Source organism: Epinephelus fuscoguttatus, linkage group LG8 (genome assembly GCF_011397635.1).
Source record: "Epinephelus fuscoguttatus linkage group LG8, E.fuscoguttatus.final_Chr_v1".
Classification (NCBI taxonomy): Eukaryota; Metazoa; Chordata; class Actinopteri; order Perciformes; family Serranidae; genus Epinephelus; species Epinephelus fuscoguttatus.
The window spans coordinates 13,882,310-13,904,875 of record NC_064759.1 but is presented as its reverse complement, the minus strand read 5'-3'; the positions used below and the strand labels follow the sequence as shown (position 1 = coordinate 13,904,875).

The 22,566-nt window shown below is 41.6% G+C and overlaps 1 protein-coding gene across 1 annotated transcript in view; it reads right to left on the bottom strand.

Annotated features, from left to right (window-relative positions):
• Positions 1-8,605: 8,605 nt before the first annotated feature.
• The window catches only part of LOC125893369 (threonine--tRNA ligase 1, cytoplasmic-like), a 42,592-nt gene continuing 28,631 nt past the window's right edge, over positions 8,606-22,566 (bottom strand). Inside the window, exons 5-18 of the mRNA XM_049583987.1 lie at positions 21,998-22,106; positions 21,377-21,441; positions 21,203-21,281; positions 19,368-19,514; positions 19,167-19,265; positions 17,533-17,702; positions 15,968-16,130; positions 14,231-14,368; positions 13,721-13,798; positions 12,032-12,132; positions 9,863-9,964; positions 9,710-9,782; positions 9,429-9,543; positions 8,606-9,290 (exon numbers count right to left, since the gene is read on the bottom strand). Of these exons, the coding sequence (XP_049439944.1) occupies positions 9,148-9,290; positions 9,429-9,543; positions 9,710-9,782; positions 9,863-9,964; positions 12,032-12,132; positions 13,721-13,798; positions 14,231-14,368; positions 15,968-16,130; positions 17,533-17,702; positions 19,167-19,265; positions 19,368-19,514; positions 21,203-21,281; positions 21,377-21,441; positions 21,998-22,106 (1,582 nt within the window). The 3' untranslated portion in view covers positions 8,606-9,147. The remainder of the gene's footprint in view (positions 9,291-9,428; positions 9,544-9,709; positions 9,783-9,862; positions 9,965-12,031; positions 12,133-13,720; positions 13,799-14,230; positions 14,369-15,967; positions 16,131-17,532; positions 17,703-19,166; positions 19,266-19,367; positions 19,515-21,202; positions 21,282-21,376; positions 21,442-21,997; positions 22,107-22,566) is intronic.

The following is a 22,566-nucleotide window of genomic DNA, read 5'->3' as shown; positions in this document are numbered from 1 at the left end:
CTGCATGTCAAAATATGCAGCGCTAGGTACCCTCCTGTGTCAGTTTTGGATGTTCAGAGACAGCCATCGGTTTACACTCTTTACAATACATGTTTAGTCCCGTTTCAAAATTAACTTCCCTTTTTACAGGAAACTTACAGTTTCTACTCGTTAATACGGTCTTTCTCAAAATAAACTTAGAGCATAGAAAAAACTCTTTGTTTTTAGGTTTACTTCCTTCGGTTTTAAGCAGCAAAATAATGTGGTAAAGCTTAGAAAAAAACATTATGGTTCGGCTTAAAATAAGTACATTGTTCCTAACGTTAATATAATGATGCATGTTATATGTCAGTGTTTAGTATGCCACATATATTAGCACAATATGTTGTTACTAAAACAGCTTGACTGACTTTTGTTTTCACACAGGGCACAAACAGCGGGCTCCCAGGTGAAAGTCCAGAGTGTGTTTGACCCCTCCACTTCCCCAGCGTCCCACCCTGTACGGACTGTCTTGCTCCTTATACAACAGTAGTTGCCGCCATCCGCCACTTAAAAAGGCGCCTCTCTGCATCAATGTCTGACACCAAGAGCCACTGACCAAGTGTTGGCATTTGACGAGTTCGGAGTGAGACCATGTTGAATATTTAGAAGAGGCCAGATGCATGTCTTCTGTAATGAAGTATGCTGTACTCACAAAAACACACATGCACACCAATGGTTAAGCTGGTGTTCTGTCAAATATTTAAGCAACAACAAATCAACTCTCTGCCACATGTATTTACATTCAGAGATATTAGAAAATAAAAAATTGGGCATCAATCATACACAGAAACAGTTTGGAAATAGAGTTTCATGACCCCTGTAACATTTCAAAACGCCCTGAGCCACATCTACGTCAAGAGATTTGGCCGTGTACTCCAGCGCCTCCTCCCCTCCTTTAGCCCTGTGTGAACTGTCCAGCCAGTCTCTTCTTCACTCAGCCAGGTTTAAGTTACCTCCACAAGCAGGAATCCTGAAAACAACCTGAGGTCACACTCTGAGGTCAGCCTCTCCTCCTCTTACTCCCAAAGGTTTCACTAGTCCCAGCACAGCATACTGAGATGCGGGAGGGGAGTGAAAGTTTATTTAATGTGCACAGTCGATTGTGTAGTGCTGAATTCTGAATGAGCGCTTCTACTGCGGCTTCAGTTACAGCTATAGCATAGTTGGAAAAGGAGCAATTATTTGATCAACGTGCTACAATAAACGTCTGGTTTGCAAATAATTTATTCCATGCCTGTGCAGGGATAAATGACTTTCCAGTAACTATCACATCATTTTCATTTCCCTCACACCCAAAATGTTGTCTGAGGAAAAGTTAATCAACTCTTGCAGCTATCAGCTTTCACTTTCGAATAGTTAACTTGCGTCTTGGAAGTCTCTGAGTCTGGATGTTTGCCCCACCCTCAGGTTCTCTGTCAGACTTCTTTAGTCTGCCTTGGCTTTTTTTGCGTTCTGTAACATTTAAACAACACAAGCAGCACTGTGGGATATCAGAGCACGGGCGTCTTCCACATGGGCTGGCACAGAGTCACGCAAGCAAATTCAAAACTGATGCTTGCCTCCCGAGCCTTCCCTTCTACTCCTCCTCATGAAAAACCAAGAATTTACAGTTTGCAGGAGGAGAATGGCCACTGTAAATATTTGTAAATTTACAGAGGGGGTTTGGTTTATTCCCCTCGCTTACTAAACCATCCTGAGAGTCAACATGACCTCTGACCTTCCCCCGAACCCATAAACTCCTCCCTCCTGAGAGCGATTCAACAGGTTGGCTAGAACAATAAACCGAATGCCTCTTTTGCACAGAGCGACTTTCTTTCTCTGGCCTCTGTCTACTCTCTCTTCTCTCTAGGTATCCCACTCTGATGAGAGCAGGATAGGAAATCAGGTCAGCTCTGTGTTGAGCATAGCAGACATACTTGGGAGCAGACTGAGGCCAGGCTGAGACTGTACACTACTGTGCTCTGTTAAGAGCTATCTGTGTATCTTTGTGAGTTGTGACTTCCCTGGTCTGGCACAGTCACCAGCTCAGTGTGAGTGCGTGCATGCAGGAGCATCTATTACCTTTAAATTAATGTAAAGCCAAGTGCAAGCACACTTCTAAATCAAAGGCGTGAACTGCACACCGGTGGATTAAAGCGGAGACCGTCTGACGGGTCGAGAGAGCAGCCAGATCAAATAAGGAACAACATACCCCGAAAAACTCTGTATAAACTGAGAGTTGGGACGGAGCTGAGCAGAGTTACTGGACCCAGAAGAGTGAGGGGGGAAAGGAAAGAAGAGACGGAGAGGGAGTTGGCGAGAAGGGAAAGAGAGCCGAGCCTGTTAGGCCTGGCAGTGCGGGTGGGCTGAGGTTTTGGGGTCGAAGAAGAAAGCTTTCTGACAACTTTATTCCGCTGGTTTACATCTAAAAGAAAGGATTTTTTAGCTTGATTGTTGCTCAGCGCTGCAAACAAAGCAGTCCCCACCCAGCTGCATACTTAGGTGTTTTATATGCGAGCTTGCGCTGCAATGCTGTCACATATTTGCATGAAAAACATTTAGCTCCAGCACACCTGTTGAAACGAGTAAACAGTCCAAATGATCAAGTGATATTCCCTCAGGTGGTCATTTACAAGCCTTATCCAAACATTACCGACTTTAGCACACACATACACTCAAAGGCATGGAGAGGGAGTATACTATTAGTCCAAATCAGTGTGTGTGTGTGTGTGTTTAGAAAGGGTCAGCGGAGGGTCTTGACCACTGGGTCCCTGTCACTGTTTGGCTCTGAGCCCCTCAGACCTCCTGTTATTGTTTTCAGTGGCTTCACTTTCTAAAGCCGCCATGGTAGTGCTCACATTTCTCTCTCACTCTCCTCACACACTCTCTTTCTTTCTTGCCCCTTCTCTAAAACACACACACACACAAACATGAAACGCATGAGCACACCGACCCACACCCACACACACACACACACACGGGGGTTATTTATAACGGGCTGGAAGGGAAAGGCAGCCCGGCCTCACAGGGCCTATTTTGGGAGGTTCAGCCTTCAATCAGTCAGGCTGACAGTTTCTCAGTGATACCAGGAGAACAATACAGAGTGGCCTGTTTATCTTCCTCCCGTCAGGCTCTGCCTCCCCGCCTGGGTCACCACCACCATGCATCCCTCCAGGAAAACTGGACTTCCAGGACAAAAGTTATCTCAAAATCTGTTGCTTTACAACCGCTGCTGGGCTCCCAAAATGCTTCTAGGAAATACTTTCTGTGACTGTAGTGAACACTAAAACTCCTGAAAAGTTGGGTTCAAATCAGATACTTCAGATACTTACGACTAAATAGCAAAGCCAGCCATACCCATTAAAGATGTAGTATGTAATTTTTATTAAAAAAAAAAAAAAAAACACTAAAAAACTGTCAAACCAGACAGGGCTGATCAAATATGAATCAAGATTATGTTACTGCATTGCCTATTTCTCACTTAAATGTTTTCAGAAACATATTTTAGTGTACTGATTAGATGTTTAAAATACAGACCTTTGGTGCTTTAAGGCGCAGACACACCAAACTGACTTCAGAAAACTAGCGGCAAAGAAGGCCTCCTGCTGCATCGTTGTCACGGCCAAAAAAGTTGCACGTGAACACACCGCAAAGACAACTGACAGCCAACCAGCATGTATGTTCTGTACCTGCATGAGAGGAAATAACCCTCCCACCAGCAGACAATGGTAGTCTGTAATCTTATCTTACTATATACTGACGAAAACTGTCTGTGTGTCTGTGGGTGTGTCCCACGTTTTTTCTCCTCACTGACACGTCAATCCATGTGAAATTTGGCACAGTGGTAGAGGGTCATGGGAGGATGCGAATGAAGCAATATTACATCAACTGGCCAAAGGGGGGTGCTATAGCAACCAATTGAAAATGCAAACTTTGAATGGGCATATCTCATGCCCTGTATGTCGTACAGACATGAAACTTTGCACAGAGATGCCTCTCCTCATGAGGAACACATTTGCCTCAAGGACCCATAATTTCCGGTTATACAGATTTTCCGCAATTTTGAATTTCTTGAAAAACACTTAAAATCGATCTCTTCCTCGGAAGTTTGAGCGATCTGCATGAAACTCGATGAACATAATCTAGGGACCAATATCTAAAGTCCCCTCTTGGCAAAAGTTGGAAAACTTACTAAAACTGAGCTTCTATAAGACAATGAATATTGCGGAGGGCATGGCTCATCACATAAAGGTGTATAACATCTCAAGGGTTTCACCCATCACCACGCAACTTTGTAGGCATATGACCACACATAATCTGAGGGGACCCCTCCATTATTGACCCCATCAAACAAAATGGGGGCGCTAGAGAGCTAATTTCTTGTGTAGGCCTAACCGGCATATCGATTTTTACTAAACTTGGTAGATATGTAGAACAGGACGCCTCAAGGTGACTGGAGAAATTTAACTCTAATTGGCGACTGGGTGGCGCTATAACAACAGAAAAATGCTTAAAAATAGCTAAAATGCAACCAATCGCTGTGGCTCCCCCTGTGGCTAAATGTTGTTTTTTTTTTTCTCATGGTATGGTATGCTGTACTCAATGGGTATGGACTAGTCCTCATTAAAAAGGAAAACTGGAAGACCATTTGATGCTAGTTAGCACATTAAAAACACAATCCAATGTTTAAGGAACAAGAAATATTTACTGTGCGTCAGTGAACAATAACACAAACCATCACAAACTGTTTCTGTTCAAGAGCTCAGTGGCTAATAATCATACCTCACGTAACAGGTTTGCAGGATACACTGCATGCTCACCTACAGCCCAATTTTGATCAACAGCTGACCACTGGTTTGGTGTTTAAGGCCCTTTAGACGACTGTATCCAACATGGCAGCCGGATCACAAACTTTCTCAGTTTACAGCTAAACAGTGCACTAAAATATGTTTCTGAAAACATCTGAAGAGAGAAAAAGGTAAGGTAGTAACAGAATCTTGATTGATGTTTGATCAGCGCTGCCTAGTATGACAGTTTGAACTCAGTTCATGAGCCGTGACTGACATGATCCACAGCTCCAGTTGTTTTCAGTGCACTGTGGTTTAGCAAATACCATTAGAGGTAGTAGGAAGAGGAGTGAGGGACATGATTTTTTTTCAGACTATCTGTCACACGTAGCCTACTTCTTTCAGAATATAGTGAGTTGTAGCAAAATGACACATTATTTTTCAATAAAAGTTTCCAACTGTAGCTTTAAGCGTTACAAGCAGTTGCTTTGGTGATAACGAAAAAGAACTAAACTTCCTGAACAAAACTATACAAACATTTTGTGTCATTTTTGCCAACAAATAGTGACAAAACAAAAAGCTCAGAGAGGGATGAAGTGGACAAAGTAGATGTACTAGATGAATAATCGACTATCTTCTATGAAAGAAGCTCTCCCATAATACTATGGTTTAAAAAAAAATCATTCATAGGGTTAGTAATTGAGAGTTATAGAAAAATTCTGCATTAACTGTAGTCAGTTTAACAACAGTGTTGCTGCAGATGAAAAATCTGAGGCAGTAGAAGCTGTTACAGTTCGTCCTGAGGGGACCTTGAACGTCTGTACCAAATGTAATGGTAATCCTTTAAGATATTTCACTCAGAAATTTAATAAGACAAGCACACGGCAGGCAAAACCAAAAATGGCAAGATACCAGAAGGGGTTAGACAGAAAATATGTGTTAGGAATTTGGGTGAATTGACCCTTTAAGACTGCCTTGGGAACAAATCTGAGCTCTTACTGATTTATTCTTGATGTCATACCACATTAGTATTTATAGTACTCCTTGTAGAGAGCCTGTGTTCTAGCTCTGCTGTCGGCTTTGTGCTAAATGAGAAGATAAAATATAGCACAGTTACCAGCCAGCATTGCACAGTAGTTGCGTAGTGATGACACAGACCATTTACTCAAGTAAACACTGAAATCTCTACTTAATAGATAACAATATCAGGCTCCTTTCACCCTCTCCACTTCCTCGGTGCTCCCACCCTCTACCCCTACTATCTGTTCTCTGCATACACACACATGTAAACACACACACAAAGCAATCCTTCATTCAACTGGTGGAGTCGCACAGAGTTCATAGGAAATTATTTTTAGCTAAAGGGGTTTACCGAAAAGGAGAGCTGCTGTGGGGGCAGTGTGAAAAAAGCTTTTTACTACAGTACATAGTGAGACAATAAAGAGAATTCATTCAGGGAGGCATAGAGGGATATCTGCAGTGTAATGTAAGAGAAGTCCTCATGGGAAAACTACGAACAACTGTCCATCTCTTAAAAGTTCCTACAAGTGATGGAGTTTCACATGAGTGCACTATTTCCTGCTGAACAACAGTTTGGGCTATGAGAAATTTGTTTTTTCTCTGTACTCTTTTCACTGGTAAAAGTTGATGTCCATGCACCAGTCAGGATTTGATGGCAGTTGGTAGTTTGTTTGGACAATCTCATCAGGGCTGCCACTAACAATTACTTTCATTTTAATCTGCCAATTTCTTTGCTCAATTCACACGAGAACAGTCAGAGGTCTCTGCATATCTAAAACCGCTGTCGACTAAAATCTACCTGCTACAAGAATGCATTGATTTTCAAGGCCAAAAAAAAACAAAACAAAACAAAACATGTCATAGTTGTAGTCCCTTTCTGGTACTCACAAAATGACCATACAATAATAAAACAATATTGAAAAAATCTAACGCTTAATGTACATCCATTAGCCTCTTCTTCTTATCCATAGTGAAGGTTATGTCTCATGATGCTACTCCATTACGCACAGCAGAATGTTTATCTGAACATGTGAAATTAATAGCGAGAAAACAACTGCATTCTCTATGTGGGCACATTTTACTCGCTGCTGCTTGCAGGTATAGATGGTCAATTCTTTCAATCTGGCTTTATCTGGGCAATTTTTAACAATAGGGGGCGCTAGATATGACACTTCTAGGAAAAACTGAAGGCTGGGGGATTTGAATATTTTACTGTAACAAAGTTACATACACTCAAAAAACAGCTGTGGGTAAATTTTACCTGTTGGTGTTTCTGTTGTTAATCATTTTACCTATACAATGTCAGAAAATAGAGAAAATGCCTCACACAGTTTCCAAAGTTTGAGCCTTCAAATGTCATGTTTTGTTCAAACAGCAATCCAAAACCTAAATATATTCAGTTTACTACCATTTATGGCAAAGAGAAGCATCAAATTCAGATTTTCCGAGAGGTTGTAGCCAATAAATGTTTGGCATTGGTGCTTAAAAATAGACTTAAACAATTATTTTTATTTAAGAAACAGTATTGAGCAGGGCCTGCCATGTACATTTGAGGACCATAAGCAGGTTTTGGTTGGAGGGGCCCACCCATTGTCACGTGTTCAGATGGTACTGAACCGACTTGCGTATTGTAATTATTTGTTTAAGAACACATAATGTACAAATAAGCATTTAAAGACTAAACGCGACCAATCTGCAGCAGCACTATCTTTAAAATAGACCACTGTAAATACAGTATTTGTCTATTACCAACCCTAAAAAAGATTTTCTTTAGTGCCATCATCAGTTCAAAATATCTATTAATCCAATAGTTTATACCTGCAGAACTAATGTAATTTCCATCAGCCTCTGATGAACTTCCTAATTAGCAAAAATTATCTTGCTAATATGCTAAACCAGTGGTTCCCCAACTGAAATGAAACATGGTTCTGCACCACTTCCAATGCATGGTCAAGTTTGTGAAAGGACTGCGAGGTTAACATAAAGCAGATGATGAATCAACACCAAACAGCACATCTACCAAAACAAAAACAAGAAAATATGACATGACATCTCTCTCTTGGGAACCACTGCACTGACTTAAGATGGTGAACAAGACAAGCATTATACCGCCTGAACAACATTTAGCTCAAAGCACTACTGTGGCTGAATTCAGTCTCACATGACTGTTGACTCTTCAGTCATTTTTCAACACTGTGAGCAGCACAAATTAAATTTGATACATCCTGTCTGTTATGACCCGGGCAGAAATCTCAGACGGACATCTCAAAATATCGCTGACATAAACACAAATAGTGCCTGCGTGCCTAAATAAACTACATGAGATTGATGTTTTGTATTTTTATTTGGGTTAGCTAACCAGTTAACATAGTACTGTTGAGCCTCAGGTCTTCTGATGGCCTTCTGGGATTTCCCCACTTGGCATTACTAGCAGCTACAGCCTGTAAAGACATTAAGATTTTGTGGCATTTCTTACACACAAGCCTCCTTTTTGAAAGTATTTATGATACTACTATGAACTACTAACGATTTCAACTGTGGGTTTGAAACGTGGACACCACTGAGTTTGTTTTAATCAGAGTTTGATTAATATCTTCTTTAGGTGAACAATGTGACTTACAGCGGATGTTTCATCATGAACTTGCCTCACCTTTTCCCTCTGGCCCACTTATAGACCTCTAAAAGAACTAACCGTACAATACCCTCCACCTGTTTGACAACCAGCTTTGTTGAAGCGGCCGCTTTTGTCCAGTCGACTTGGGTTATCCTCTCCGAGCAGACACCTCCCTTTTGCCCTCGCCCTCTATGTCACTGTTGTGACTGATGTCTTTTCCATCCTGCTGCCCTCTCTCAATTAAAAAGGAAAAACTTCCAATCCTTTTGACCTTTACCTTGACTTGACTGTTTCCACTAAACACACATGAAAACACACAGCCCTGACATGGCTGCTCCCTCTCCTATTTTAGTCAAATCCCCCTCCGTATCCTCCCTTTCTTCCAGTCTTTTAAAGGTATGCCTGGTTTTCTATTCTGAAATCATGACACACACTTACGTAAGCGGGAGGTTCGCATATTTAATAGTTTTTAGTGAGTAAATTGCAACTGTAGCTGAGTAATGCTGACTGATAATGATCTTAAAATAGCTTTAAATCTCTTCCCTGTGCTTTTCAGGATTTATCAGTGGATTCCATTGATGTATATATCAACAAGAGAGGAATGTTTTATGTACTTTTATTACAAACCGTAGCTGCCATTCCTTCAGATGAAGCTGAAGTATAACAGCTTGAACATGTAAAACATTTCATTACATTAGTGACTCATTATTTCCAGGACTTTATCCATCAAAAGTCGTCTGTGTTGCTCCTGGTGTCTCGTAGCTGTGTGAGGGATGTCAGCACCTCCTCTGTCGGCCTCCTCCCCAGCTGTTTACCCCCTCTGCTCCTCACATTCACTGTTCCACTCTCACTCTCCTTATCTCCCACCACTGGACAAACACAGAAATAATATATAGTCATGGCCATCATCAGTTATAGTAACATCACCAACAATGAACAGGGAGTGAACTGAACAGACAGGCTTTAGTGTAAGTAGCTACAGTTTTCATCCAATTATTCATCTTTACCAAATATGTAGTTGTACTGGGCCAGCTGAGCAGAACGAATCTTCTTATTTAAGGTTGCTCCCTGATCGTCATTCAAGTCAACCATGAAGCCAGCTTCACGGAACTGCTGGACCACCTTAAAAGAGAAGAGGCACTTCTTGGTATCTTGGTAAGATTGTATCTGTACTGTGTGTCTCACTTTAACAAGCAATTATTAATGACAGAAAGAAAGAAAAAAGATCTGAGAGAAAGCACACTTGGTCTGCTCATGTGCCAGAGGGAAATCTTCACCACAGACTGACCTGTTTGCTGTATGACTCACTGCTGCCCCCCACAGGAATGACCATGATCTGTGCTGGGGACAACCACAGGGGCCTGAAAACACAGAGGTGATGAGTTAGGGTACAGCTACTGGATCATAAAAGCCCAACTAAATGTATCTCACTATGTCTCACCATTTCCCTCCAAAGTTTTCAGCCAGTATAGCAATCATCCTCTCCAGAGATCCCAGCACTGCTCTGTGGATCATCACCGGCCTGTGCAACTGTCCGTCCCGACTGAGAAAGGTTTAAAAAACAATAAAAGGGGGTTATCAATAGAATAAGAGTAGGGTGATAAGACGATCAATGATGTCAACTTATGTATATATGGCCTCCATCAGAGATTTTGCAACAGTGTTTATACTGTAGCTGCTATCCAATAAAGTGGAAACATGCAACTTTTCACCCCCTAGAGTTGCCAAATGGTATCATCATTGCCGCCGTGACAACCGGATTGCTCTCCCTTTCTTTCAGAGTTTAGCAGCTACCACAGTTTCTATAGTTATTTCAATTGTTCCACCCTCCACCATTTTGGTAACTGGGGATAAACTGCAAGGAACTTACATTAGCTCTTTTTACAAAGAGATCAAAGGCTCAAATGACGACCATTCGTTACGCATGTTTTGTGTCCTATTTTTTTTTTTTTTTTTTTACATAGCCCTGTTCCAGTTTGTGATTTTAGCTAGTTTCAGTTTCAGTTGTTTCAGAAGCAAAAGAGACGTGACCAGCAACACATCAGCGTTGGCATCTACTGTTACATCTAACAAATGCGTCAGGCAGTGCTTTCTAAATAATAACAATGGCATTAAATGACAATAACAATCATTTATGGCCCCTTTTATATGGCTGTTGATCTCGTCCTCTGCTTAGAGCAGTGGTTCCCAGCCACAAGGTCCAGATTTCTCCTTAGTCATTAGTTCAAGGTCAACACAGAGATTCAGCGTCATACTAGCGTTTGCTGTCTCTGTCAAGTAGCTGTCCATTTTCTCATTCATTCTACAGCAGTAAGCTGCACTTCAAAATAAAAGCCCTATGCAAGAAATTCACCAAACTTAAAAAAAAAAAGTGTGTTTTTTTACAGACTTGACAAGTTTGCGAGTCACTTGCCGTCCATTCGGAACAGACCTGTGACCCAGTTGGGAACCACTAGCTTAGAGGATAAGGAGCTCTCAGACCTCATTGTCTCCCCAATTTGCCAACATGTTCGATTTCTATTCTTCTCCTTTGAGTTAGCCACTAACTGCTACACACTGCTTTTACAACTCCCAGTGATGGGTCGCACAAATAACATGTTGTCAAAACTTCACACCGGTCCCATCTTGCCAGCTCATATTTTTTACACAGATGTCCGTTCAGCTCTGTTACTACCTGCACTGCCGGGTTGAAGGTGAACAACTTTGTCTATCAATTATGTCTTTGTATCTTTTATACAGAACAGCAAGGCTGTTACAACATTCCTACCTTTAACAGGCAGTGTAAAAGGGGCTATTGATAGTCTTTGCTGTCTGGGGATAGCTACCAGTAGCCACTGAGGAAAACAAAAGCGCTGTTCTCTTCCTGTTTTGGTTGTCATGCTTCCTTTGTGCCATAAACCGAGCCTTAATTTTCCCAGGAGATCACGCTCAGTGGCAGACAGATTTGCATAAAGGAAGTGAGGCTTATAGGGAACCAATCTAAACACAGATGGTGTCATTATTATAGAGCCATTAAACTGTGCAATTAAGATTTGCTTAATAACGATAGGTTCAAGCACAAAAAAAAAAAACCCTTGTCTTTACCTTGACACTTTAATATCACTGAGATTATCACACCATGATGTAACGATGCAAATCAATGGACAGTACTGTTTTGTGCAATAAAGTACATTTTTGATTTTTGTGTGAAGTATTTCCTGGATTAACCAAAAATTGGTTTATCATAAAATGTACTATACCATGACAATTATCAATGTTACAATATAAAGTTACATAAACTGTGATACTCACTGCTCACTCCTAAATAGAGTGGTCATCTCACTTTGATATAAGGAGACCATGACACACAAGGCATAATAATAATCAGCAGAAAGCTGTTTAAGGCAGTAACAGGGAGCATGGAGTGATAAATCTTTCATGATCAAATTAGGTCACCATGGTGTTGTACTTCTGCTATTTTAACTTGTGCAGGACATCACATATGGCATGTGGGTTCATCAAACAGACATGAATATACTACAAAAGTGCAAGTGTGCAGATTTAAATCACTACAGATGTAGGAATGTTTAACACCTCGCAAGCCAAATACGAATATTTATGACTGACTTACCCGACATACTGAAGGTCAAATCTGATGGGCAGCTGGAAGTCCAACTGGATTGTGGCACACTGGTGTTGTCTGCCAATAGCATCTTTGATCTGGATGTCAATCTATGATGAAACATGTGGGAGTGTGTTAGCACTGGGCTTCACCTCTCTGTTCCAGCCAAGATCTACAAATCAGAGCTCTGACGCTGCAGACGCTGTGGGGGACAAACTGCATTTTTGTGGACAGACATGGTAACAAAATAAATTTCCATGAGAAGCTGATCTAGCTAATTGTGGCTAACACACCCAAGCTAGATGGCTGTGTGGAATGTTTGTTTGTTACATGGAGCGTGTTAGTGTGTATCTAACCCCACCCTGACTTGACCTACCTTCACTCTCTGTGCCTCCACATGAGCTCCATCATGTAACGTCTGCCTCAAGCTGACTTCCTCTTGATGCTGACTGACTTCTTGTGGAGTGAAAATAAAGTTGCCTCCAAGAAAACCGAGGTCATTCACAAGTTACGCCACTTTCTATTTTTATAAAACATAAGTAGCTATTTATTCTCTATGAACAACTGTCACACATTACTTTCATTGGTGTTCCTGTGTTAAAGGACAGCCCGAACTATATCGTTTAATGCTCAGAAATGTCTCTCTGCAGAGCCAAAAGGAAAACAAAGATGACTGTGTCCTTTTTAATCCATGACGTAACAACATGAAAGTGATTCTGGAGAAATCTATTAGATAAGATGGAGGATGAGATTATGAATCATTAAATGTACACACTTTATTTGATTGCTTACCAACATGGTAAATAAAGTTAGATGAAAGGATTGATACCACCCTCATGAAGTCTTTGAAGTCTTTCTTTCCTACGTAACAACGAAATTAAAACGAGGCTGCACATCAACCCTTTCTCCCTCACTAAGAAATTATGGATCTGACCTCACGTCCTGCCCACTATTGCTGCTTGTGCTAGGCTAATGGTGAAAGAGCAGTGTGCATCAAAATGGCTATCATTAAAGGAAACATCAAAGAGATTCAGCCATACGTATTTGAGCCTAAGTCAGACCCGGATCAGATAAGGAGTCTGTCATTCACCCACATCAGCAAGTATTCATATCTGTCATATCAGAATTGAAACTATAGTTAGCATCTTTTATTTGTTGATGCTGTTTGTTTGTGCTGCAATTTTCTCTGGAGCGCTGCCTGCTTGATCTTGGTGCCCATGTTAACCAATTGCGCTGTTCACACTGGATGCGGAACGGTGGCGAACACCCTGGCCAGCTTGTGATCTGCAGCAACAGTTTAAGCATCTGGTCTATTTTTTCTGCAAGCCACGAGTGAATCTGACAAGAACACACACTAATAATCTATTTTTAACAATATAGAGGACATATTTAATATGATGCATACCATACATGTCATATGCAATATCATATGTCAGCTGTGTCTAAACAGAGAGCAAAAGAGACGAGCGGACACAAACACAGACACAGGCAGACAGAGACAGAGCTCTACATGTGATTTAAACAGAGCAGAGAGAAGAATCGCTTGCTGACTGGCACAGAGAAATCTGCCTCTGGCATGAACAGCCAGCAGCTGATTAGCTTTGCATAAAGACTTAATATGATTTAGCAGCTGTTAGCACTTACAGTGATAAACAATATTAACACTTGTTGGTGGAAATCAGCATGTTGACCACTGACCTTTGGTCCGTAGAAGGCTCCGTCTCCTGGGTTTAACTCCCAATGTTCACCAAAGTGCTGCAGACTCTTCTCCAACTGCTGCTCACACACACATACAAACGCATACACACACACACACACACACACAGTAAGTAAGAAGGCACAATGTAAGTACATTAATGCACATTATGACTGCCATGTTGGTTTCTCCATGTGTGTGTGTGGGCGTGTGGGAGCTTGGAACCATAATGTTCAATTACACTCAATTGAATCAGCTTAAACTGCTGCTGTGCCTATTTAAAAGGCATCCACAGGGATTCAGAGATATACATCTACCCAGCAGCCCGACACGGAGCAATTCTCTACTGGAAAGCACCACTCATATAACTGATGTGAATATCATTACACCACGTCATTTCGTTTGAAGACTATTTACTTTAGCTGTGATTAACTGGGTCCAGATTACGGTGCATACGCATTTGAACAGCCGGGCCTGTCAAAAACAACATACGATAGAGTGTATGTGTTTACCTGCTCAGCATTATCCCATTGTTCAGGCTCCCCAAGGCATGGTGTAGGACGTGTAGACAGGAGGCAGTGGAAGGAAAACCCAAACACTTGATACACACTCCTCACGAAGTCCAAACATGCCACAATTTCTTCTTCCAGCTGGAATGAATAAAAACACACAATAATGTGAATAATGACATTTAAAGCCAGGCTCCGACGACAGGAATTTTAAAATAAGGTTGCATCACACACAAGGAGCAACTTTACAAATGTTCCTCTCTCTACTCTCAAGCATGCACACACTACAAGATCTGAAAATAAAGACACATGGCACACTACAGGATATTATTGAGATTATCGTGCCAGAGGGAGCATGAATGTAACCCCTAACGTGCTCTCAGAGGGACGTGGAGGGAAACAAAATGGAGAGTGACGTGGTGCGACAATTTGCTGTTAATTTTAACAATGCTTTGCAGTGAGAATAAAACAAATCTGGATGAGAAAATAGTTTGGAGATACAGTCAACACAGGAGGTCTGTTCTTCAGCGAGAACTGGAGGTGAGATTTTTACTGGCTCAGGAGCTAAAATGTTTGCAGTCGCTTGGCAACACCATCACAGGTCTCTCGAATTGGCTATTTTTAAAATACTGACGTAGCCACAATCCTAGTCATCCAGATTGATGTTTGGCAGCCCCGAGGAGTCTGTGAGCAGTTGGGGAAGTTGAAAACAGGATCTGTGAACCTCTCACATTAACGAATATTCTGGGCTGAACATCGGCACTGACCAAGTTCCCAGACCAGTTTTTTTGAATGAGTGAATCAGAGATAAATCAGCCCAAAACTCTTTGTCATCTGAGCTCAGCTGAAATGTTCTCATTCAACAACACATTCAAAGCATTAATATAGCAACAAACCACTATTTGCTATGTAAAGACATAATGGAGTAATGCTGCCCTGAGCAGAGAATGAAGTCACGCTACCTCTGTGAGTGTTGTAATCTGAGCTTCTCTGTGGTTTGTTGTGGTAAGCCAGTCTGGCCGCACGTGCATGTGTTTATCCCACTTAGTAGCTCATCGCTGCCGCTTTGCACTGCGCTCATCGGGTGGTTACTGCTAATATTGGGACGGTGTTGTCACAGAAGCATAGCACCCACTTTCCGGTTCGCCCTTGGTTAACATCCTTAGCTCTGTCAACACTGTTGCTGTTGTTTAGCACTGTTTGTTAGCACCGTTAGCTGCCAGCCATGTTGAGAACCTTGTCACATCAACTTACATGCTCTGAATTTCTCATGGAGCTCCTTTAAGACAGGGAACTTCCGACCACGGTGGATGTGTTTACTGCGAAGCCTCCAGGGATTGAATTAGTATTTCAGAAGCTAACACAGTTATGAGGATCCTGTGACTATGATCTCAGTGAATGAACAGGATGCCAGCTGAAGATCTGGAGAGCGCAATCAGTATCATGGGAACGTTCCAGGGCACTATGTATGGGATCAGGATTACATTGACTGTGCAGCCACAGAGATGCACATATGGAGGTGTAATGTTTGAACAGGACAAAGGCCTTCATTCATCCAGGCCGAGGCCTCATGGAATGTCTCCGGAGTTATTTGTACAGCCCATCTAATCACTGTAATATGGTTCCACGTGTGTCCCATTCACAGTTTCTTAGCCTTCTTACAGCACCTTAAAAAGCATGCACTGACGTAGAGATTCTGCAACAAAACAATATATGTATGTTAGTGTGTGTTATGTGTACCTGCTCAGGTGCACAGAAGATGTGAGCATCGTCCTGGCAGAACCTTCGGACACGAGTCAGACCTCCCAGTGTTCCAGAGAGCTCATTACGATGGAGCGCTCCAAAGTCAGCCCATCGCAGGGGAAGCTCCCTCCACGAGCGAACACGCTGCTCAAACATGAGACTAAACACAAGAGAGGGAAGTGAGACACTGCTAGTCTCTATAACAGGGTATATGCAGGAATCCTGAGGTTAATTTCAATACCTGTTTAAGACTTTTTTAAGACCTTCCAAAAAAACCTTAAGACCTCATCGCCACCTCAAGCTGTCGTTAGCAGCAATGCATCTTAACTTACTAAACAGTTGTAGCTTAAATCTATGGAGCACAAACATACAACACAATTCAGATGAAATGAGAAGGAATAAAGCTTGAAAGAATAAATTAAACCAAAGGCAGGTTTATTAAAATACACCTTAGGTCATAACAAATAACACAGCTCTACAGCTCAACATCAGCTATTCAAGGCCAACTTGCTGAAAACAACAACCTTATGGCTAGCTCCTTGCATGTGGGATTTAGGGCTGACCCAAAAAATTCAAAGCTTCAAAGCTCTGTTTGATGGCATGGGATTTGATTGGGGGGAAAAAAAAAAAAAAAAAAAAGAATATTCAGCCCTTTTTTTCTCCCGTTTTTTTGGGGGACCTTGAACGCAACACTAATCATGCTCTCCGTTTACGGTTGTTATTTCCCCTTTAGCCATATGTAAACTCAAAGAATGAGAAGCAATGTCTGTTAGGCATATAAGATTTCATGTTCCAGTTCCAGTTTGTGTTTTTAATTGATTGATTGTTTTTGGTTGGTTATTAAAAAAGAAAACATCTCCGACAAGGAAATAGAAAGCCCGACGTGCAATGAATGGAGACCTATTATCCTGCTTGAACACAGACAACTAAATTCTTTCAACAATATGACTCAAAATAATGATAAAATAGATTTTATTGAGGTAAAATAATATGCTGATGGTGACATTTTCCACCAGTCCGCTGCGCTCTGAGTCTGGTGTCAGTGACACATGCTGCTCTGAGTCGCGCATCTATCTGCTTGTGCTGCAGTGCGCGCAGAGGGTTTTAAATTTTAGTCTTAAATCAAAAGTTAAACACTACTTATCAGCAACCAGAAGTGTTTTTTCGTTTGTGAATATTTTTATCTTAATTCTAGGGTTGCAAGAAACTAACCTTTCGCCATAATTTTTAAGTTATTAACTTTGTTGGACTTTTTTTTTCGCTCAGCCCCCACCCTGAGTGGCAGTCCGAGTGTGTCTACCTACACATCGTTTTTTGTAATAGTTGTGAGGAGGAAAATAAATTATACATTCATGGATACTTTTTGTCAAAGCTTGAATGCCAAGAAAATTTAATACTTCATAAAATCGCGATTAAGACTTTTTAATACTTTTTAAGGACCTTAATTTTCCAACATTTGATTTATCAACTTTTAATACTTTTTAAGACCCCGCGGACACCCTGTATAAAGACACAAGTGTAGGAGCGTGTGTGTGTGTGTGTGTGTGTGTGTGTGTGTTCACCAGTGAGCAGGACAGTTCATGGGTTTGAGAGCGTAGGTCTGAGAGCCCTCTGATTTCACAGTGAACATGTTCTCGCTGTAGTGCTCCCAGTGGCCCGAGCGCTCCCATAATGCAGTGCTGTACAGAGTTGGGGTCACGACCTCGTTGAATCCTCGCCTTCGGTATTCGGCCTACAAGACAGAGGCAGGAAGGAAGGATGTGTGTGACAATGAGTGTCAGTATTGGGGCAGACTGTTACAAGAATGCAATACTTCAAGGCTAACAAGAGCAATATCCTGACGGCTGATGTGAACATGAACATCCCAGGGACACAGTCAACTGGACACAACCAACACAGCTTAATTTATTGGTATGTTAACGTGTGCATGTGAGATATTATGATTTTTTACCCACTGAAGTAAACATGCTGAACTCACTGTTTGCAAAATCAAATTAAGACATGTGGGGTACTTTTGTTTTAGTTGCACAAGCTGTGCTGAATTGGATTATAGAATTTCTGCAAGCAGCAACATCTGAGGCTGAAAATGAAGTCAACCTGGAAATACCGGAAACTGCAGTTCCTAAAAGGGCCACTTGAGGCTGGCTCCAGAAGTGAGTCAGTCCCCATAGACCCCAGGTTAAAATGCCAGACTTTTTTACAGTAGGAACAAACAAATGTTTACAGCATGGTGCAAAATATGGTTTTGACCTCTATGGCTAATTTCCCCATTCATGACAACTGTACAAGAGGGTCTTTATATAACTCACCTGTTTAAATGTTTGTTAAGGCTTAAAGTTATGCATAAATAAGGGTGTGGCAGCTTTGAGTGACAGGTGGGTGCTGTCAGTTGACAAGTCCCTATAATTGTGTTGGTTAGGAAACGTAACCATAGCATAACCCCAGATTCATAGAGTACGGGCATAGCTGCAGCTATTTCAGTGTGTTTTCAGCTCATGAAAGTTAACTGTAACATTTTTGTTTCCTAAAAAAAAATCTTGTTTAGTGTTTGGTTGTATTTAACGACCCTCTAAGGAGTCGGTTGTTCCGTTTTTCAGGAAAGTTTAATTCATTTTCATGGTTTTAAGCCTGTTTTTCAATAGCAAAAATTGGGTTTAACATTGTCTCAGTTGACCATAGCTGTAAATGATCCAACAGAGCTATCAGCTAGCATTATGTCATGTCCATCCTCTCTTTTGAATATGATCACTTCTGGCTCCAAAAATCCAAGATGGGGGTCGTCCAAAATACCAAACTTAGAGCTATAAAATGGGAGTCCACAACCCAAAAGGTAACGTCATGGTGGCTACATTCATTCTTTTGTTTTACAGTCTAAGGCTGATCTACAGCATGTAAGCAGTGATATGATTTGAGTATTCTATAAACCTGAAGATCCACTGATATTAAGAATATATGAAGAGTAGAGTTACAGAGCAATCAGCTAGTATATCTCGTATTTATTTGTTGAAAAAACGAAAATTTGAAACCGCAAATATGCTTTGTCTTTTTCTGATGTAATTCTGCTCTTATATTTCTCTTACAAAATTCTATTATATAAAACTTCAACTGTGTCTATTATAAAAAAGTTAAGTCTACAGTCGGATAATTGCAGGTCGTTTCCACAGAGTCAGTGACTGTGCACAGAGTGTATGTTCACCTTAATGAAGTCAGTGAGGGTGTTGTAGATGTAGGCTCCCTTTGGCAGGAAGAAGCAGCTGCCTGGACTCACGTCATTAAAGAAGAACAGCTCCTGGTCCTGTGCAAATACATGATCACATTTATGACCAGGAAATACTTCAACTGCTTTTTTATTTAATATTATTTTATGCTCATCTCCAATTTTAGATTTCATCTCTACCGTCCCGATGCGTCTGTGGTCCCTCCTCCTCGCCTCCTCCTGCTCCCTCTCCCACTCCTCCTTGTCCTTCTCTCCTGGAAAGGCCACACCTAAAAGACGCATCAAACCTGAGGACTCTGTCTGATTGGCCAGGGTCACCGGCGACAGCTGGGATGTCACAGAAGAGGAGAGGTTGGGAGGAGGAGAGAAAATAATGAGTGAACAAAGAGGAGTCAAAAGAGAAAAGAGAGAGTGAGGGTCAGCTAGAAGAGGGAGGGTGAGCTGATGAGAGTGACAACACGTCTGATGGACAGCAGTGTGTTTGTTAGGGCCGAGAACAGGAAACTGGCCTCTGACAAACACAACATCCTGCTGCTGATATTTCCAGCCCGGCTAACATGGAATCCCAGTCTGCCCACTGAAAGCCCAGCATGGAAACTACTCCCTCTGCCTGCATCATTAAAGTCAAGGAAAATTCCATTTAACCCAGCATGTGTCCCACAGGACAGAAAGTGTCAAATGGGTCCAAGTAAAACATTTTACAGATTAGATGACATTAACCTGCCATCTTTGATCATCATGTATTAAACAAAATATTAATGGTATTGTTGGGATCTCTTTTTTTGTTATTGTTATCATAGAGTTTGATCGACTTCCAGTTTTGGATAAAAAGTTCATGTGTTTTTGGGAGGACAAGCCAGAGTTAGTCTCTTAAAAGGATACTTTGCCAATTTCGAACCAGGTTTGTGTCACCACAATGTCGGAAGTATGCGCAAATGAACTGTGTTAAGGCGCTCCACCTGCCAGCAGCGCAGAGAACTCCTTGCCCATGCTATTAGTCAAAATCAGCTGGATGATGTGAAACACGGCATTTCCAGCTGATTCTGGCTGTTGGATGGGTAGGGAGATGCAGGAGCTGGAGACACAGAGGGCGCCTTAACACTGCTCAAACTATCTTTACCACGGTGACACAAACTTGGGTGAAAATAGGCAAAGTATCTCTTTAAGAAAACTAAAACTGCAACAACAGTTTGGATTTTAACCTCCCACAAGTGCCTTTTGGAGCTACAGGATTGTCAGACGCTCTGTTTCTACTCATTCCTGCCTCATGCACTGAAAGTGCCACAATGGACGAGGAAAAGGCTGATTCATTAAGTTGCAATGAGGAATTATCTCTATGATACCTTCTCATTTCATTACCAAAACCAAAATGAGGTGACAGCTGACTCGAGATCGCCAGGAAGCTGAAAGTTTTTGGTAAATAACCATCGCCAATAACAACATCCTTGCTGTTGGCTATATTGTTTGTCATCATTGCCGGTAATTATCACAATATAAAGCATGTGCTCTCTGTTTAAAAAGCACAGAGATGTGGCTACATCTCCAATTTGATCTTGAGTGCACAGCTGTTATTTACATAGTTTGTTTACGTGAAGTAACAGAGGTCCATATTTAATGGACTCCGTGTGGACAGAGAGCAACCTTACGTAGTGCAACGCAATAGTTGGACGAGCGTTTGCTGCTGGGACACAGTTCTGCTGATTCAAGTGTGACACCTTCTGGTAAAATTTAATACAACGGTCCAGTCTGGTGTTTGTCCTGACCAGTCTGAAATTTTTAACACCAGCCCAATCCCTATATTATTATTATTATTATTATTACAGCAGCAAAAAAATGACAGATATGTCGGGTTTGGCTTTTAAAGGACCAGACATGAGATGATTGGATAAAATGGCTAATGTACAAGGTCATTTTCGGGACAGTTGTGTAATAAAAAATCTAAGGAAACAAAAGGAGACAACAGTCAGAGTACATAAAACCATAATGTGACATCCAGAAGACACACACACACACACCTGGAGTGTCTTGAAGACCTTGAGGAGGCCAGTGTGTGGGAGGAGAGGGCCGTCACAGACAGCTAAACTATCTCCACACCTGATTCACAAAGAAAGGATGAAACAGGTTAAATGTTGCGGTGAGAGTTCAAAAGACACTGCAGGTAAGGCCACATCAGGTGTGTGTATTAATACCTGTATACTGTGACGGTGGGGCCGTTCATCTGCTCCTCAACAAGCTGCAGTCTCAGCTTACTGTTCTATAAAAAGTACGACCCATAAAACACACAAAAAGTTCATATCTATCACCATTTAGTGTGGACAGCAGGACAATAGGAAGGGGCCTGACCTCAGTAAGTACACACGAGGACAGTAGAAAATATCAGCACACCATAAACAGGAGCCACTCCTACACAGTGAGTAATGTCATTGCTATTCATGTATCGAAAACAACATGTACAAACACTCAGTTACACAAGCTGCGACAGGTACAGAGTGATTCAGCATGGCAGAATGGAACAATAACATTCAGCACCAGAACACACAGTGCCTCTTTTCTCATTGCCATACTCTATTATTCTGTTACTTCTGAGTTTCACTGTGAGTCACAAAGAGTGCTGTGCCCGAGTGAAAAGATTCACAAACACATGCTAAAGGGCAAATATAACTGAAGGGAAAACACAATTTTAATGATTAACATTAATAACAACAGCGGTCTATTCAGTAATGCCAGATCAAAGAGCGTGGTATAGGCCTTAGTTACAACGACAAGTCAAACTGTCTGCTGTAAAAATGGAAGACATTGGTATATCTGACCTGGAAGAGCTCTCGGACCTCTTCTGTATTCAGCTCCAGTCTGGACAGAGGAAGTTTGTGGGCTGCAGCCTGTTTGCATTTCTCCTCCACATCACTTAGAGACAAGAGACTGTGTGTGGAGAGAACAGATTCAGGTAAAACACTGAAAGCAGGAAAATCTGCAGCAGTAAAACACTGCGAACCTAGGTAAAACAGCTAGGCACCTGGCTATTTTGCTATGACGTAAAGTCACAGATCTGTATCTTAAAATCTGCAGACAGACAGACAGGCCAAGGGCACTTGTGGACTGGTCACAGAGAAAACACGGATCCATGTCAGCATGAGACCCTCAGAAAGAGAAGAAATCACCAGCTTATCCAGGAGCTTTGCCTGGATAATGGTCAGTTCAAAGCTTATTTTAGGATGAGTGGGGACAGGTTGACAATCTGCTGTCGTTACCAGGCCTAATTACAGTAGTTGAGGCTACAATTTGTTCACACATGTCTTGCAGCTTCCCTAGGGTGACGATGAAAGTGAGCTAATATTAGCTTAAAACAAACCATGTGCTCTCACACTTGTTGTCACGGGCA